Source organism: Canis lupus, chromosome 6 (assembly GCF_048164855.1).
Source record: "Canis lupus baileyi chromosome 6, mCanLup2.hap1, whole genome shotgun sequence".
In the NCBI taxonomy this organism is placed as follows: domain Eukaryota; kingdom Metazoa; phylum Chordata; class Mammalia; order Carnivora; family Canidae; genus Canis; species Canis lupus.
The window spans coordinates 11,250,517-11,267,966 of NC_132843.1; the positions used below are offsets into that span (position 1 = coordinate 11,250,517).

A 17,450-nucleotide genomic window follows, 5' to 3' on the forward strand; every position below is an offset into this window, starting at 1 on the left:
TCTCAGGGTTGTGAGTTCAAGCCCTATGTTGAATGTAGACATTACCTAAAAATAAAATCTTAAAAATAAATAAATAAGACAAATGATAAACTGGGAGAAAATATGTATAGTGTATATAACCAAGAAAGGATTATTAAGGGTCATAAGATAGAGATTCTAGGGATCCCTGGGTGGCTCAGCGGTTTAGTGCCTGCCCAGGACATGATCCTGGAGTCCTGGGATCAAGTCCCGCATTGGGCTCTGCATGGAGCCTGCTTCTTCTCCCTCTGCCTGTGTCTCTGCCTCTCTCTCTCTCTCTGTGTCTCTCATGAATAAATAAATAAAATCTTAAAAAAAAAAAAGAGAGTTTCTATAAATAAGAAAATTTAAAAAAACCTCAATAGAAGAAAGACACAAAAACTAGCAAAGGATATGAATAGGCAATTTACAGATAGAAATATTAGAGGCCAATAAATATTTTTCACCTGTGATATTAGCAAAAATTTTAAAGTTTGCCATATTTAGCATTGGTGAGTGTATAGGAAAATGGATATCTCCATACATCAATTATGGCAGGATGATAAATGCTTTGAAAAGCAATTTGGCAATATCCCTTACTGTTGAACACATTCACTACCTTTCTATCTAACATTTTGACTTCTAAGGATTTTCCCAAATAACATTTGCACAATTTTTCTAATTGTTCTAAGTTGTTCTATTACATGTGCAATAGTAATTGTAATATTGGATAATAGCAACAAAGAGAAAGAAAATTACCCTGATGCCCACCTTGCTTATAGTCATTACAAGGAATATTTATGTAGTGAATAAAAGGATTAAGATAGAGCTATATCTACTGATGTGATAAAATATCCAAAAGATATCAGCATTATTGAATAAAGTAAGTCACAGAAAAAATATCTATAGTGTAACCTCATCTGTGTATATTTAGGGTTAATAATCATTTACATATATTATGCATATTAATAGATGGATAAATGTGCTTCAAAGGCTTGAAAGTGATTCTTGAGGAGGTTTATCTTTCTACATTTTATATTTATGTATTTTAATTCCATATAACTTACATTAGATTGCTTTTATATTTAGAAAAATAATTTATTAAACACAGAAAAAAAGAGGAAAAAATCTAATTGCTCTGAATCATCATAAGACTTATTTCATTTTTTTAAAGATTTTATTTATTTATTCATGAGAGACACAGAGAGAGAAGCAGAGACATAGGCAGAGGGAGAAGCAGACTCCATGTATGGAGCCCAATATGGGACTCGATCCTGGATCCTGGGATCATGCCGAGCCAAAGGCAGATGCTCAACTGCCGAGCCACCCAGGCGTCCCATAAGATTTATTTCAAATTTAGGTTTGTCACATAGGCTATCATTTAATATAGATACATTTTCTATATGAGCTATAGTCTATACATAGCCATTTAGGAACCATGTGGCATGATATTCAAAGTGAATTTCTTAGTTTAAGAGGGATAAAAATGAAGATACTATATAGTTTATCTTAAAATGTACCTAAATCTCTCAATATCAACAATTCTAATTACAATAAATGAAATTTCTTCTTTCTTTTGTATTTTGTTATCTGCAAATTCAAAACTAAAAACCCATTTCCATGCAGTACCCCTTTCTAATATAGCATTCACAGGTAAGCACATACTCATATATCCATGGAGCAATCATAGACATTTATCTTAAGAGTGAATAAAATTTCATTTTACTAAGATCAGCAGAGTCAAAGCACATGCTAACAGTGTAGTGATGGCCCTCATCAAATATACAAATACTGAACAAAAAGATTACAAATCACAAAATATTCCAGTAGTACTGCAGATGTTTCTGATAAAATGTGACATTTGTTTTTCAAGCTAAGATGACTAAAATGGGGTACCTCTACATATTTGATTATTTCTTCAGGTGGATGATGCCGAAGAGCCTGACAAAACAGGGGAAAATAAAGCACCCAGTAAGTTCCAGTCCATAGGAGTGCAAGTAGAAGAAGAGAAATGGTGAGTCCATTTGCATTTGTCTTCTTTCGTCTTGATATTGGCAAGTATGGTACCAGTATTTTCCCCTGACATAAACCTAGAAGATTAAATGATATTTTCCCTTAACTTTTGGAAGCATTTAACTGATTCCCTCCTCTACTTTAATACTGAAGACCACTCAAGTTAAGTTTCAGCTAGAATATTAGAGTTAAGTAAGTATATCACATTCACATACACATAAACACTGTGTGCAATACTGTTGTGTTGCCAAATCATTCTTCTTCAAAAGACCTTTCCATTTTGGACTGTAGACTTTTTAAGAGAAGAGGACATATTTTATTCCTATTTTTACTCCTGGCACTTAATTGTCTGGTGTTCAGTATGCACTCAATGATGAGGAAGGAAAGAAGAAAGAAAGGAAAGAAGAAAGGAAGGAAGGACCAAAGAGAATATTTCCTATCACTGTCTTGAATCACAAGTTCTTTTAGATTGCTCTTTAAAATAATCTTTCGGATGAGCACTGGGTGTTATTCTGTATGTTGGTAAATTGAACACCAATAAAAAATAAATTTATTATAAATAAAATAAAATAATCTTTCTCTAGAATCTTCATATCTAGAATTAGGAAATTTAGAGTTTCAGAAACTAGAAGGAACCTCTGAGGTCACTACATTCATTTTATGAATGAGAACTTGATCCAGAGACGTATGTGAATTTCTCAACCAAACTGTGAGGTCCATAATGGGTAAACTATGTTTTATTGATGGTAGTACCCCCAGCTTCTAGAACTGTGTTTTGCACATGCTAAGTATACAATATATATTGGTGAATGAAGTAGAACTGCAATTATAGTAGGAGAAAAATCTCTACATTATAAATTAGAGTATCATCTCAACTTTGCCACTCAACACTATGTGTTGATTAGAAGGAATCAGTTGGATGTCATCCGTCCATCCATCTATCTATCCATCCAATAAATATCTATGGATTGCTTCCTACATGCAAGGCTATATGCAACATAGACTGAGTATCTGGGAAAAGGTTATGCATCAGTTTAGGGAAGGGATACAATTTTAAAGCCGTCTGGTATTGACACCACACTTGGATCTAAGAGGTTTTCAATATATGTATCTATAATATTTTCCATAATCTCCTATAATTATACAATGTTGGAAGCCCAGAAAATCGATACAACCATTCTGGAAACTAATATGACAAAAGTCAGAGATAGTTACACCTGTATCCATACCCATTGACTCAATAAGCACATTCATGGAGTCATCCTGAATGAAATTACTCAAAGGAGGGGAAACAGCTGAGAACATTATCGATTATTGCAAATGAAAAATAATAATTAGCAAATGTCAAACTATAAAAGAATATTTTTATAAATTTTAATGTCCATGAAGATGGGCAGTCTTTATAGACTGAAATGTAATCTGTAAAGATGGTAGGTTTAGGAGTGATTTTTTTTTTTTTTTTTTTACTCTACAATATTTACTCATTGTGTCTACTTCAAATTTTAGTAATCATTATTTTCAAGCCAACCTTTCTGACACTTGTTCCTTGAAGTGTTTTGGAAAACTTTTTGAAACCATAACGTAGGAGACATAAATGATCTCATGGTAAGAACATATAATTTTCCTTTCCCCACTGGCCCAACTTGTTTTCCTCAATGATGTGGTGATTGAGGGCACAGACCCTTGAGCCAGAACACCTAGATTCGAATCCTGGCTCTACTGCATGCCAGGTGGGGGCCTTGATCAAATTAATAAATAATAGCTTTGATCCTTGGTTTCCTTATATGTAAAAAGGGGGATAGCTGGTGGCTTCTGGTCCAGCATGAAAGGAATTTAGAAGCTGTCACTCTGTTGTAGAAGCTGAACAAATGGAAAAATCAACAACTCTACTTCAATCAGCCAGAGAAGTGAAAGCCCAGGGCAAACCACTGCCCCCCCTCAAATTGAAGAGACAGACATACAGATATAGAAAAGACCAGAGTAGAAACCCACAAGCAAAAACCTCCGTGGGAAGCAGTGCCAGGGTAGGAACAGCTAAAATGCATTGACAAATTGCTAGAGGCTCGGTGAGGACAAATTTGAGAATGAAATATTTCAGGGGGGCCCAGTAATGGGTGGAGGGTATGTCCTTCCAGTTTTGTAAGTCACTCCAAGAGGTTACCAAGTCCCCAAAGCGAATATCAAAGAAAAATCCCCAGGTGCTCCTTCTAGCCAAGAGAGGAAAAAGGAAACCATCTTGAAATATGCCAGAACATTCTGTTTTTAACAAGATCTGCCCTCAGGAGAAACTGCTTTACCAGAGCCTAACCTGCAGGGGTCTTATCAGAATCTAAACTACCTGGGGGAAAGGAAATACCAACTCTAGCTCCCTCTAGCCTTACATATGGAAGAAGGGAAACACCCAACCCCTGCCCCCTCTAGCCATTCTGTCTTAGATAAGATGGAAAGAAACTGAAAGTTCACAGTCCAGGGTGCAAGCTTACAAAAAGATCCCTAATCAGTCAGAATGCTTCCTCTCCCCTTCACCTAACCATTACATTACCAAAGGGCTATCCACCAAGGTTCCTTTTACCCAGGACACCATGCTTACTTTTCAAAATTAATTTACAAGGCATACTTAAAGGTAAAAAGCACAGTTTAGAGTGTCTGAACCAGCATAGAGCCAGAGTCAGATATTGCAGGAATATTGGAATGATCAGAGCAAGAATATTTTTAAATATTTGATTGATTGATTGATTGATTGATTTGAGAGAGAGTGAGGGAGAGAGCACAAGTGGTTGGAGGGGCAGAAGGAGAGGAAGAAACAAACACCCTACTGAGCAGGTAGCTGCCACGGAGTACGATCCCAGGACCCTGAGATCGTGACCTGAGCCGAAGGCAGACACTTAACCCACTGAGGCACCCAGGTACCCCCAGACCAGGAATTTTTAAAAACTATGATTAATATCCTAAGTGCTTTGATGGAAAAAATAGCACATAAGAACAGATGGATAGGAACACCTGGGTGGCTCAGCAGTTGAGCGTCTGCCTTTGGTTCAGGGCGTGATCCCAGTTCGGGGATTGAGTCCCAAATCAGGCTCCCTGTGAGGAGCCTGCTTCTGCCTCTGCCTGTGTATCTGCCTCTCCCTGTATCTCTCGTGAACAAATAAATAAAATCTTAAAAAAAAAAAAAAAGAAGAAGAAGAAGAAGAAAAACAGATGAATAATAGAAACGAAGAGATAGACCTTCTTTTTTTTTTTTTTTTTTTTTTTTGAGATAGACCTTCTAAGAAAGAATAAAAAAGATTTGCTAGGGATCAAAAACCCTGTAACAGAAAGAAGACTGCCTTTGATGGGCTTATTAGTAGAGTAGACACAGCTGAGCAAAGAATCTCTGAGCTTGAGGGTGTAATAATAGAAACTTCCAAAACTAAAAAGCAAAGAGAAACAAACTGGGGAAAAAAAAAAAAAAAAAAAAAAAAGAAGCCCCAAACCGGGATTTCCAAAAACTGTGGGAAAATTATAGAAACAATAATATATGCATAATGGGAATACTAGAAGGAAAGAAAGGAAAAGAAGCAATATTTTAAAAAATAATAACTGAAAACTTCCCCAAATTAATGTCAGACTCCAAACCAAAGATCCAGGTCTCAGAAAAGCTCTAGTAGGATAAATGCCCAATACACCACACCTAGAGATACCATATTCAAGGATAATCAAAAGGAAAAAGTCCTGAAAGGAACAAAAGGAGGAAAAAAACAAAAACAAACTACCTTTCCTATACTGGGGCAAAGATAAGAATGACATACGACTTTTCTTCAGAAAATATTCAAGTAAGAAGAGAGTGGAGTGAAATATTACATATTTAAAGGAAAAAACAGGGATGCCTGGGTGGCTCAGTGGTTGAGCGTCTGCCTTTGGCTCGGGTCATCATCCTGGGGTCCTGGGATGGAGTCCCACATCAGGCTTCTTGCAGGGAGCCTGTTTCTCCCTCTGCCTGTGTCTCCACCTCTCTCTCTCTCTCTCTGTGTGTGTGTGTCTCATGAATAAATAAATAAAATCCTTAAAAATAAATAAATAAACAAACAAGGGAAAAAACAATCTGTACCCTAAAATTATCCTTCAAAAGTGAAGGAGAAATAAAGGCTTTCTCAAACAAACAAAAATTGAAGAAATTTGTTGTCAGGAGAGCTGGTCAGCGTCACCTGACTGGCTCATGAATTGAAGCCCACATTGGGCTAGAGATTACTTAAAAATAAATAAATAAACTTAAAAAGTTCTTCAAAGAGGACACCTGGGTGGCTCAGTGGATGAACATCTGCCTTTGGCTTGAGGTGTGATCCTGGAGTCCCAGGATTGAGTCCTGCATTGGGCTCCTTGTGGGGAGCCTGCTTCTCTCTCTGCCTATGTCTCTGCCTCTCTCTCTCTTTCTCTCTGTTTCTCTCATGAATAAATAAATAAAATCTTAAAAAAAAAAATTCTTCAAAGGAAAGAAAAATCATATAAGCCAGAAATGAATCCGCATAAAAAAGCAAGAGCATCTAAAAAAAAAAAAAAGAGCCTCTCAGAAGAAGTAAGTGAAGTTAGAAAAAGACTTTTATTTTTCTCATTCTTTCTTTTTTTCATGTCTTTTATCACATAACTTTCCTATCAACCCAGTGAGAACTCTAACCTCCAACACAGAGCTTGTCCAAAACCAAAGAGCTAATAAGATAGGGAAGCCTGACTTGGAATCCTAGTGTCCACACCCTGTTCTGCCATGTTTGTGACCCCCCCCTTAGAAGAAGTCTTAGTCATATGAGTAACCTGAGGATGCGTTCTGTCCTAAAGTTCAAACGATGGAGACATCTGGAGTCATGGAGAGCTCTGCTCTGAAGGTATCTTATAGTCCATCATTTTTCAGCCTGAAAGGCTGTGGGAACTACATGAACTAAAATAGGCTTTCTTTAAAAGCTAATCATCACTAACTGCTATGAAATCAGTTAATTGTAGAGCACCTAGGTGGCTCAGTTCACTAAGTGTCTGTCTTCAGCTCCACTCATCATCTTCAGGGTCCTGGGATCCCACTCCAGGCCTGGCTCCCTGCTCAGTGCGGTGCCTACTTCTTCCTGTCCCTCTGCCACTCCCACTGCTTGTGCTTGCTCTTTCTCTCAAATAAATAAATAAACTATTTTTTTTTAAAAGGAAAAAAATCAGTTAATTGTAATTAAGCCTTATTAATGTACAATTAAGTCCTTATTAATGTACAATTAAGATGCTTGCCACTCCATAACTAGCCAATAGCCAGAAATCAAGAGCATAGCTGATAAGCCTTTCCAAACCTCCAGGGTCAGGACTAGGTACCTCTATCTGAAACTTGTCAAAATGCTCCAAGAACCTGGTCCATAGTCTTCCAAAAACATGTTGGAGCGCTTTGTATGTATCTGTACGTAGTAGCCTGTTTTCCATGCATATGGAAGCAATAGACACCTGTTAAGAACTCAGATGGAGCACTTCTGCTACTACGAACTTCAGGAGAATGGGAACCCCCAGACGACTGCAGCCTGGAATGGTCCTTAGACAGCATCTCATCCCTCAGGCTCACAGGGAAGTGTCTTCCCCCGAATCACAGAGCAACCTGGTATTGAAAGTAGGAGCCTGCCCCAGGCTCTACATTTCGAGTCTCACAGGCTCTCGGCTCCACTCTGCTAACATTCAGATGAACTGTCTGAAGTCAAAGGATATGTGCTTGTGTGTAAGTGGATTGAACAACAGCAACAATACAGAGGATGGGAGGGAGGAATTAGGACTATTTAACTACAAGGTGCCTGCACCACTCCCAAGACCGTATGAGGTTATTTGAAAGCAGACCTGGGTGAGTTGTAGAATGCATGGTGCAAACTCTAGGGCAACCATTAAAAAGAGTAAGAAAGGAAGCACACTTGACCCTAGAACAGCACCGGTTTGAACTGTGCATTCCACTTACACGCAGATTTTTTACAGTACAGTTTTGGTAAGTACATTTTATCTTCCTGATGATTTTCTTAATGACGTCTTCTTTTCTCTAGCTTACTAGATTGTAAGAATACAGTGTACAATAGATGTGATATACAAAACATAGACACAATCCATGAATAAAAGTAATTGATAAACTCTGGACTTCATTAAAATTTAAAGCTTTGGCTCTGTGAAAGACAACATCATGAGAATGAGAAGGCAGGCCACATGCTCGGATAAAATATTTGCAAAAGACACATCTAATAAAGGGCGGCTGCTATCCAAAATATGCAAAGAACTCTTAAAATTCAATACTAAGAAAGAAAACAATCTGATTTTTAAAATGGGCTAAAGACCTTAACAGACACCTCCCCAAAGAAGATACCTGAATGGCAAGTAAGCATATAAAAAGATGTTCAAAGTCATATGTCATTAGGGAATTGAAAATGAAAACAATGATACCACTACTCACACATTAGAATGGCCCAGATCCAAAACCTTGACATTACCAAATGCTGGTAAGGCAACATTAAGTCTCATTCGTTGCTGGTAGGAATGCAAAATGGTACAGCCACAGCCACTTTGGAAAATATTTCGGCGGTTTCTTCCAAAACTAAACATACTCTTACCATATAATCCAGCAATCACACTCCTTGGCATGTACCAAAGGAGCTGAAAACCTGCGTTCACACAAAAACCTGCACACGGATATTGCTAGCAGTTTTATTCATAATTGCAAAACCTGAAAGCTGCTGTGCCCAAGATCGCAAATCCGAGAAACCACCAAGAAGCCGACGCCGATGCAAACACATGAGGGTTTATTTACAAGCTCGAGCTTGGGTCCAAGTATACTCCATACAGCAGAGCAGGGACTTGGACCCCGAAGTGGGTTACAGCTGGGTTTTTTATGGGCTGGTCTAAGGGATCTTCAGAAGGGGTGGAGGAATTTTTTTCCATTCCAATATGGGGGAAAGGGTGGGGGAGTTTCTTAAGATCTGATACGGGATTGAGGGCATTCTGAGCTTTATTGTCTTTCCGATATGGGATTCCCTGCCTAGGACAATCTGCAGTTTTTCCTATAAAGTTCAGCTCTTATTCCCAGGGACCTAAGATGGCTGTACTTGTGCTAAAGCTAAACTTGAGGTGGAATGGCCTTAATTTTTCTCGGCCTCCATAGAAGCAATCAAGACATCCTCCAGTAAGTAAATAAGTAAATAGGTTGTAGTCCTTCCAAACAATGGCATTTTATTCAGCATTTCTTATTTAAAAAGAAATAAGCTATCTAGCCACAAAAAGACATGGAGGAAACTAAAATGCATATTACTAAGCAAAAGAAGCCAATCTGAAAAGACTACATACTGTATGATTCCAACTACGTCACATTCTAGAAAGGGCCAAACTATTGAGATAGTAAAAGTAATGATTAAGAGAGGAAGAGGAATGACGAGACACAGCACAGATGGTTTTTAGGCCAGTGAAACTACTTTGTATGCTGCTATGATGGTAGAGACACATCATTATACACCTATCCAAATCCAAAGAATGTACCCCACCAAGAGTGAACCCTACATGTAAACTATGAATTTTGCATGGTACCCATGTGTCAACAGGGGCTCAGCATCGTAACATATGTACCACTCTGGTCGGGGGTGTTGTTAAAGGAGGGTCCGGGGGTGGGAGAAAGGACAGAGGGTATACTAGAAATCACTGTACTTTCTGTTCAGTTTTGCTGTGAATCTAAAACTGCTCTAAAAAACAAAGTCTATTAATTAAAAAAAAAAAAAAAAGAGGAATGGTAGATAATAGTGTTAACCTCAGAGTGTTGTCTTAGGGTGTGTTGTTTAAGATACATAAAACTTTTAGAAAAACACCTGACACATGGGAAGCACTTTTTTGTGTTTACTACTCTCCTATGTACCCAAGTAGAATCTCTCTAAAGATTGAAATCTCAAGAAAGCAATTATACCACCTTTTCTGAAACAATAAGAAAAAAAATTACCTCGATTTTGTAATTTGACTTCAAACATGTCCCCTGCAGTCAACTATCCTGTTTTATCAAATAAACACCCTAACACATATCCATCTACCAGAATGCTGAATACCGCATTCTTTGGACACACATGATAACAACCCCAGAACTTCAAATGAACCACTTTTACCGTATTCTGAAAAAGTTGAACATTTAATGAATTACTGAAATTTATAGGATGGTCAATTTCTCAGTACTTTGAGTGGCTTATGGACCAGCAGCCCAAATTTCCTGCTTAATTTTTCAAAACCACCCTTCCTCAAAGGTCACTTCATAGTTAACTGCTGTAAAGTAAATAAGCATTTAAATTGATGTTAATGATTGTTTTCAACCTCTCCAAAAGAAATCCATTGTCAAACAGGGATTCTTACAACTTCTGCCTCCAATTAGGATTCTTTTTTACAGTTCTGCTGGTAGAATTCATTTAGATAGGATCTTAAAAGCAAAATTGGGCAACTGAGATTACCAATGATAGCTAAGGGAATTCTTTTTAAATTTTCTAGTGATAAATTGTCTTCTCGTTGGAATGGCCAGCACAACCCATCTTTTCCTTCCCCAAATAAATAGACTGATAAACAAGTGCAACCTAACAAAAAGTGAGAGAAAGAAAACAGAGCCAGAGAAAGAAAGAGATCATACAAAGAGAGGATGATTAACTAGACTTTGTAAGAGAGCAAGAAACTCATTATCACCTTTTGAATCCATCACAGTTTAGAAACCAAAATTAACATAGCAAAGTACACCTGGCTAATTTGTCTATTAAGGGGTAGACTTCAGTGTTACAAATTAAAACAAAAGGAGGAAGTTAATAACTCACTAGTAAAAAGTAAAATGGATTAAGTAACCTGTCTGCTCCAAAAGAGGAATCTAAATGGAGTACTATAAATCTGCCTGGTATATTTGCAGACGGCCATGACATCCTCAAAATGCCATCCATAGCAGATGTGCCATTTCCCTTCTCCAGGGCTCCCTCATGGTGGGGACCCTGCACTGAGGAATGCTGTCTAAAGGTCACTAGTTTAAATGCCATGGCAGCGCCAAACCGGGGATAACGAATGCCTGTGGTTTTGAAACAAGACTACTCCTCTTACGCCAATGAAGAAATGCCTCATCTCCATCAAACATTTGCTGTCTTTCCCCAATTCCTGTTTCAAGGGTCACCTAGCAGCACAGTTCGATAGGATCCACACGACATAAGGTATTTGTTCATATGCAGGATTGACTTACCCCAAGCAAAGCCAGCAAACCTTGCCAACACCTCCCCTGCTCTGCCTTTGCTCTGCATCTCAATGCCTCCTAGCATCCGGTCCCCATTCTCTCTCATCCTTCTGACTGCTCTCCAGGAATTTGCGTGAGGTCTTCTTGTCTTTCGAGCTGATAATTAGCAAATCCAGTAAACCAATCCTTCCTATTTACTAAGGTGAGAAAGCTAAGAGGCTCTCAGGGATCTCCCCTTTCCTTCCAAGTAACAATTGTATATCAACCATGGTTCATACAAGGCTTTCCTTTTCTTTTTTTTTTTTTTAAGACTTTCTTACATTACCCCACTAGTGACTCCAAGACTCTAAGAGTGGACACAAAAAGAAGAAGAATATATTTATTTTCAACATAAAAGTGGCATGTAAATTTACTTGGAGGAGAACATAGAGCAGCAGCACGTTGACAGTTTATCTGTTGACAGATATCTATCTGATGGACTTTGGAACAATGAAGACACTGTGTGTGTGTATCTTAAGCATTATCTATCTTTTCTTTTTTTCTTAAAAAAATATTTTATTTATCTATTCATGAAAGACAGAGAGAGAGAGGCAGAGACAGAGGGAGAGGGAGAAGCAGGCTCTCTGTGAGAAGCCTGATGTGGGACTCGATCCCAGGACCCCAAGATCACGACCTGAGTGGAAGGCAGACGCTCAACCACTGAGCCGCCCAGGCGCCACCATTATCTATCTTTTCTATAAAAATTATGTATTATTGAATCTAATTAACTATTAAAAAATAAGATACTATTTATACATTATTAAAATTTATAAATTAGAGAAATAAAATTCCCCATAAGTTCACTCATTAACCATTAGTTAATAAAGGGGTATGTTGTTTGCACATACATTTTCCATAAACATTTTATTTATTTATTTATTTATTTATTTATTTATTTATTTATTTATGAGAGAGAGAGAGAAAGAAAGATAAGATGGGGGAAGGGGCAGAGGGAGAGGGAGAAGCAGACTTCCTGCCTGAGCAGGGGCTTGAACCCAGGCCCCTGGGATCATGACCTGAACTGAAGGCAGAGGCTTAACTGAGCCAACAGGCACCCCTTCCATAAACATTTTATGAGTTACTAAAATTGCTCTATGTATTAAATTTAGTAATATTTTGGGGTGCCTGGCTGGCTCAGTCAGGAAAACATGTGACTCTTGATCTTGGGGTTTGAGTTCAAGCCCCACATTGGATGTAGAGATTACTAACAAAAAACCCACAACAAGACTTTAAAAAGAAATAAAATTAACTAATGCTAGAAGCTTTCTCGTTATTAAAAATTCACAACAAATATTTCTTTTGTTGAAAAGAAATATACAGGGATCCCTGGGTGGCGCAGCGGTTTGGCGCCTGCCTTTGGCCCAGGGCGCGATCCTGGAGATCCGGGATCAAATCCCACGTCAGGCTCCCGGTGCATGGAGCCTGCTTCTCCCTCTGCCTGTGTCTCTGCCTCTCTCTCTCTCACTGTGTGCCTATCATGAATAAATTTTAAAAAAAAATTAAAAAAAAAGAAAAGAAATATACAGTATTGTATATTGTATATATACTTGAATTATACAGTATTCAAGAGTAGGTATGAATCATAATTTGCTCCCCCTGTCTCGCACTGTTGAATATCTCCATTATTTCTAGATTGAATTCTGGTTAAAGACAGTGAAAAAATACACATATCATCTTTGAGGCCTTCTGAAACTAAATGGCAGTAAAAGGATTTTTTTGCTTGTTTGGGCATAAACTGCCAAGGATGTAGAGAACAGGATAGAAAAAAAGAACAGTGACCTGTTGGAAGCTGGAAGGCAGAAAGACAAGTGATCTCTGACTCAGCTGACCAGGGGAAGCAGAATCTAAAGCCAGGGTTGCAAAAATCCAAGATGCAATTCAATTTAAATTTCAGAACCCACAGAAGCCATAGGGCCTGACAACCTTGGGTGCTCAGAGAAGTAGGGTTGAAGGAGCTAAGAACTTTGTCCCTGCAGAACCAGGTGATGGCCCCTCCCACCCGGGCAGAGAACTGGCGATCTCTCTTCTTCGGATGCTAAAACAAAGGGTCTCAGAGCTGCAGGACAGCAGCACAGTTGAGGGCACCATTACTATCCTAAAAATAGGAAGATAAGTGAAATTTTACCAACAGAATGCTGAGGCACCCTGCCCTAAGCCTCCTTATGCTCCCACAGCTCCCAGAATCCTGGCAGCCAGGCTTATTTCCTCTAAGCAGAAGCGTGGAACAATCTATTGTGGGTGAACTGACCAATCTGAGCCCAAAGACTCAAAGACCCATAACATCAGAACTCTGCAAGGTGAGAGCCCAGTGAGGTCACCTACACTGAGGATCATAGTGGATAAGCCCCTACTAAAGGACGGATTTCTTTTTTTTCCCCCAAAGATTTTATTTATTTAATCATGACATACAGAGAGAGAGAGAGAGAGAGGCAGAGACACAGGCAGAGGGAGAAGCAGCTCCTTGTAGGGAGCCTAATGTGGGACTCAATCCCGGGACCCCAGGATCACAACCTGAGCCGAAGGCAGACGCTCAACCACTGAGCCACCCAGGCATCCCTAAAGGACAAATTTCTAAGGAGGCTTTTATTGTGCCTTTCAGCCATGAGCAGACAGCTAAGAATCGGTACACTCAGATCAGAGTCATAAAGAAGAACCAAAAGTTTTAAGGAACATTTAGAAAATTTAAAAGTTATTTTTGAGAGAAAAGAAGGGAAAGGCAGACAAGGAAAGCTCCATGATAGAAGTGAAAATTGATATGGTCTCTGGGGCACCTGGGGGGCTCAGTCCATTAAGTATTGAACTCTTGATTTCGGCTCAGGTCATGATCTCAGGGTTGTAGGATTGAGCCCCACATGGGGCTCTCCTCTCAGTGTGGAGTCTGCTTGTGCCTCTCCCTCTGCTCTTCCCTGGCTTGTGCTCTCTCTCTCTCTCTCTCTCTCAAATGAATAAAAAAAGTAGCATCTTTTTAAAAAAGAAAAGGAAAATGTATATGGTCTCTTGAAGAGCATCTTATCCTCCTGAGGTGGGGAGGGGGCAGTAGGGTGGGAAGAAAAAAAAAAGTGCTCTTAGAAATTAAAAACTTAATAGCGAAACTGGAAAACCTAATAGAAGAGTTGGAAGATAAATTGAAGAAATTTCTAGAAAAAGCACAAAAGGGGAAAAGCAAAGAAGTAATCCAGGAAACAGGTAATCCCATCCAAGATAGGGGAAAAGGAGGGTCCAGGATGATGGAAAAGAAAAATCCCCAGACAACAGTTGTGCAGCAGGTCTAGGGAGGGACTAGCTATGATGGAGCAGGTCAGATGCTCTGTGAAAGATTAATTCAAGAAGACCTGAGGAATACCTAATGTGTTTGTTTCAGTGCATGCAGAGGAAACTACACATCTGGGGGGATTTTGAGGATTGAGAAAGTGCTAAGTACATACAAATTAAGCAATTTCTAAATAAGAAAAAAAGGTATAGGAAGTAGAATATAATATGGCATAATAGCTTGCTAGGGCTGTGATAGCGAAGCATCACAGACTGGGAGGTGTTCACAGCAGAAATTTATTTCCTCACAGTTCTGAAGCTAGAAGTCTAAGATCAAGGTGTTGGTAGGGTTGGTTTCTTTTGCAGGTTTTGGCTTGTAGATAACTGTCTTCCCCCTGCGTCTTCAGATGTTCTTCCCTCTGTGTCTGTCTGTGTCCCAATTTCCTCTTTTTTAAGGATATCAGTCACATTGGATCAGGGCCCACTCATATAACTTTACTTTAATTACCTCTTGAAAGCCCGATGTCCAAAACCAGTCACATTCTGAAGTACTGGAGGTTAGGGTTACCGCATCTGGAAGTGGGGAAGTGCACAAGTAAGGCCATAACACACAGTCAGCTGTGTATACTATTTCCTGTTCAAAATAGTGTAGTTACAAAAAGCAAGTTCTGAATATTGATCCAAATGTACAATGTAATTGTATCAGGAGAATGGAAAAAATACTGGAGCAGACCAGAAGTGTGTGTGTATGTGTGTGTGTGTGTGTGTGTGTGGTGAGAGAGAGAGAGACAGATAGACAGACACAGACACAGAGACAGAGACAGAGAATGAAGAGGAGAGAATGAAGACGAGGTGAGAAAAATCTAAAGGTTCATCTTTCCTAAAGACAAAAACTAAATGATTAACAAATAGCAATGTTTGTTATTTAGAAGTAATAGTTAAGAGTGGCTGCTTGTGGAACAGAAAATTATTACATCACTGGACCAGGAATTTCTATTTTTCATAGCCAGCCTTGTAGAGCCACTTGATATTTTAAAATTGTGTGCATGTATAACTACTAAAAATCAGAAGTGACCAATCGAAATAGTGATGTATAATATTGTGGTAAATATCGTTGTGCAATAAGTATTTTTGCTATTTCAGCTTCTTCCATTTCTGGGCTTAAGAATGCAAGCATTTTTTTAATGTTCTTGATATCCATTGGCAAATAGCTCCTGAAAAGATCTGCAGCACTTTCCACTCAGAGGGAAGCACTTGAGGCCACAGTTACCTGTTCTCTTCAAATCCCCTCATTGTTTTAACAGCTTTATTGAAATTGACGTACAATTTCAATACATACATATATACATAGAAAGTGTATAATTTGATAAATTTTTACATGTATTTATGATAAATATCATAAGAGAAGAGATGGGTGGGCAGGAGGGGCTGAAAGTGAAGGGGTAAGTGGGGACCTTTGGAGGTGAGGATTGTGTTCTCTATTTTGATGGTGGCGAGAGTTCCATTTTATGTATATAATATATACATGTATTTGTAATAAAAGTTAAGATTTCGCATCTTAACAATCTCTCTAATTTATTTATTTATTAAAAGATTTGTTTATTTATTTGAGAGAGAACACATCCATATGAGCAGGGGGAGGGGCAGAGAGATGGGGGAGAGAAGTAAACTCCCCACTGAGCAAGGAGCCTGACTCAGCTGAGATCATGATCTGAGCATAAACTAAGAGTTGGAGGCTTAACCAACATCCACCTACGCACCCCTCTCTCTTCTTTTATTTAGCAATATTACATAATTTACAGTGTAAAGGCCTTGCATATAATTTGTCAGCTTTGTTCATAGATATTTCTTTTTTTTCCCCTGATACTACAAATGGTATTTATTTTAACTTCACTTACCAACTGTCTATTGTTAGGACATAGAAATACCATTGATTTTTGTGTGTTGATCTTCTATCCTGTAATGTTCCTAAACCAGGCTATTAGTTTTAGTGGCTTTTTCGTAGAGTCCATATGATTTTCTAGACTACTACATTATCCACCCAAAAAAGGACAGATTTATTTCTTCTTTTCATCTGGATGTATTCTTTCTCTTGTTTTATTACACTAGCTAAAACTTCCAATACAATTTTGAATAGAAGTCATGAGTATGGACACCCTTGCCTTATTTCTGATCTTCTGTAAAAATATTCTCTCACCACTATGTATTATGTGAGCTTTAGCTTCTTAAAAAAAAAAAAAAAAGATTTATTGATTTGAGAGAGCAAGAGAGAAGGAGAAGGAGCATGAGCGGTGGGGAGGGCAGAGGGAGAAGTAGACTCCCCACTGAGCAGGGAGCCCAATGAGAGGATCAATCCCAGGCCCCTGGGATCATGACCTGAGCCAAAGGCAGAGCTTTAACTGACTGAGCCACCCAGGCACCCCAAGCTATAGGTTTTTTTGTAGATGCCCTTTATTGAATTGAAGAACTTCCTATCTATTTCTAGTTTGTTGAGAATTATGATCAGGAATGGATATTGGATTTTGTCAAATGCTTTTTTTGTATCTAATGAGATATCACAAGGTTTTTCATTTTAAACTATTAATATGTTGAATTGCATTGGTTAATTTTTTAAAATTATGGTAAAATGCGTACAAAATAAAACTTACCATTTATACCATTTTACATGTACAATTCAGTGGCACTAAGTACATTCACAGTGCTGTACAACCATCACTACTACCTAGCTGCAAAATATTTTCGTCACTTCTAACAAAAATCCCATAACCATTAAGCAGTCACTGTCTATTCACCCTTCTTCCCAGCCGTTTGAAACTGCTAATATGGTTTCTGTCTTTATGGATTTGCCCATTCTGGATATTTCTTTAAAATGGAATCATACAACATGTGGCCTTTTGTTTTTGTGTCTGGTTTGAGGTTCATTCATATTGTAGCAAGTATCAGTATTTCA

The 17,450-nt window shown here is 38.4% G+C and overlaps 1 protein-coding gene and 1 long non-coding RNA gene across 33 annotated transcripts in view; one reads left to right on the forward strand and one right to left on the reverse strand.

The window, feature by feature from the left end:
* Window positions 1-17,450, forward strand: part of DLGAP1 (DLG associated protein 1) — an 874,662-nt gene that overhangs the window by 812,685 nt on the left and 44,527 nt on the right. For all 30 annotated transcript variants that reach the window (XM_072828886.1, XM_072828884.1, XM_072828893.1 and 27 more), the window contains one exon: window positions 1,920-2,011. In XM_072828886.1, the coding sequence (XP_072684987.1) occupies window positions 1,920-2,011 (92 nt within the window). The remainder of the gene's footprint in view (window positions 1-1,919; window positions 2,012-17,450) is intronic.
* Window positions 1-17,450, reverse strand: part of LOC140634999 (uncharacterized) — a 34,744-nt gene that overhangs the window by 3,232 nt on the left and 14,062 nt on the right. The window contains exons 2-3 of one of the 3 annotated variants that reach the window (XR_012032350.1): window positions 15,009-15,073; window positions 1,894-2,087 (exon numbers count right to left, since the gene is read on the reverse strand). The exons of 1 other annotated variant lie outside the window; for it this stretch is intronic. This is a non-coding gene — a long non-coding RNA (uncharacterized lncRNA). Of the gene's footprint in view, window positions 1-1,226; window positions 2,088-15,008; window positions 15,074-17,450 lie in introns of those variants that run through there. One more of the 3 variants, XR_012032349.1, reaches the window with a different exon arrangement.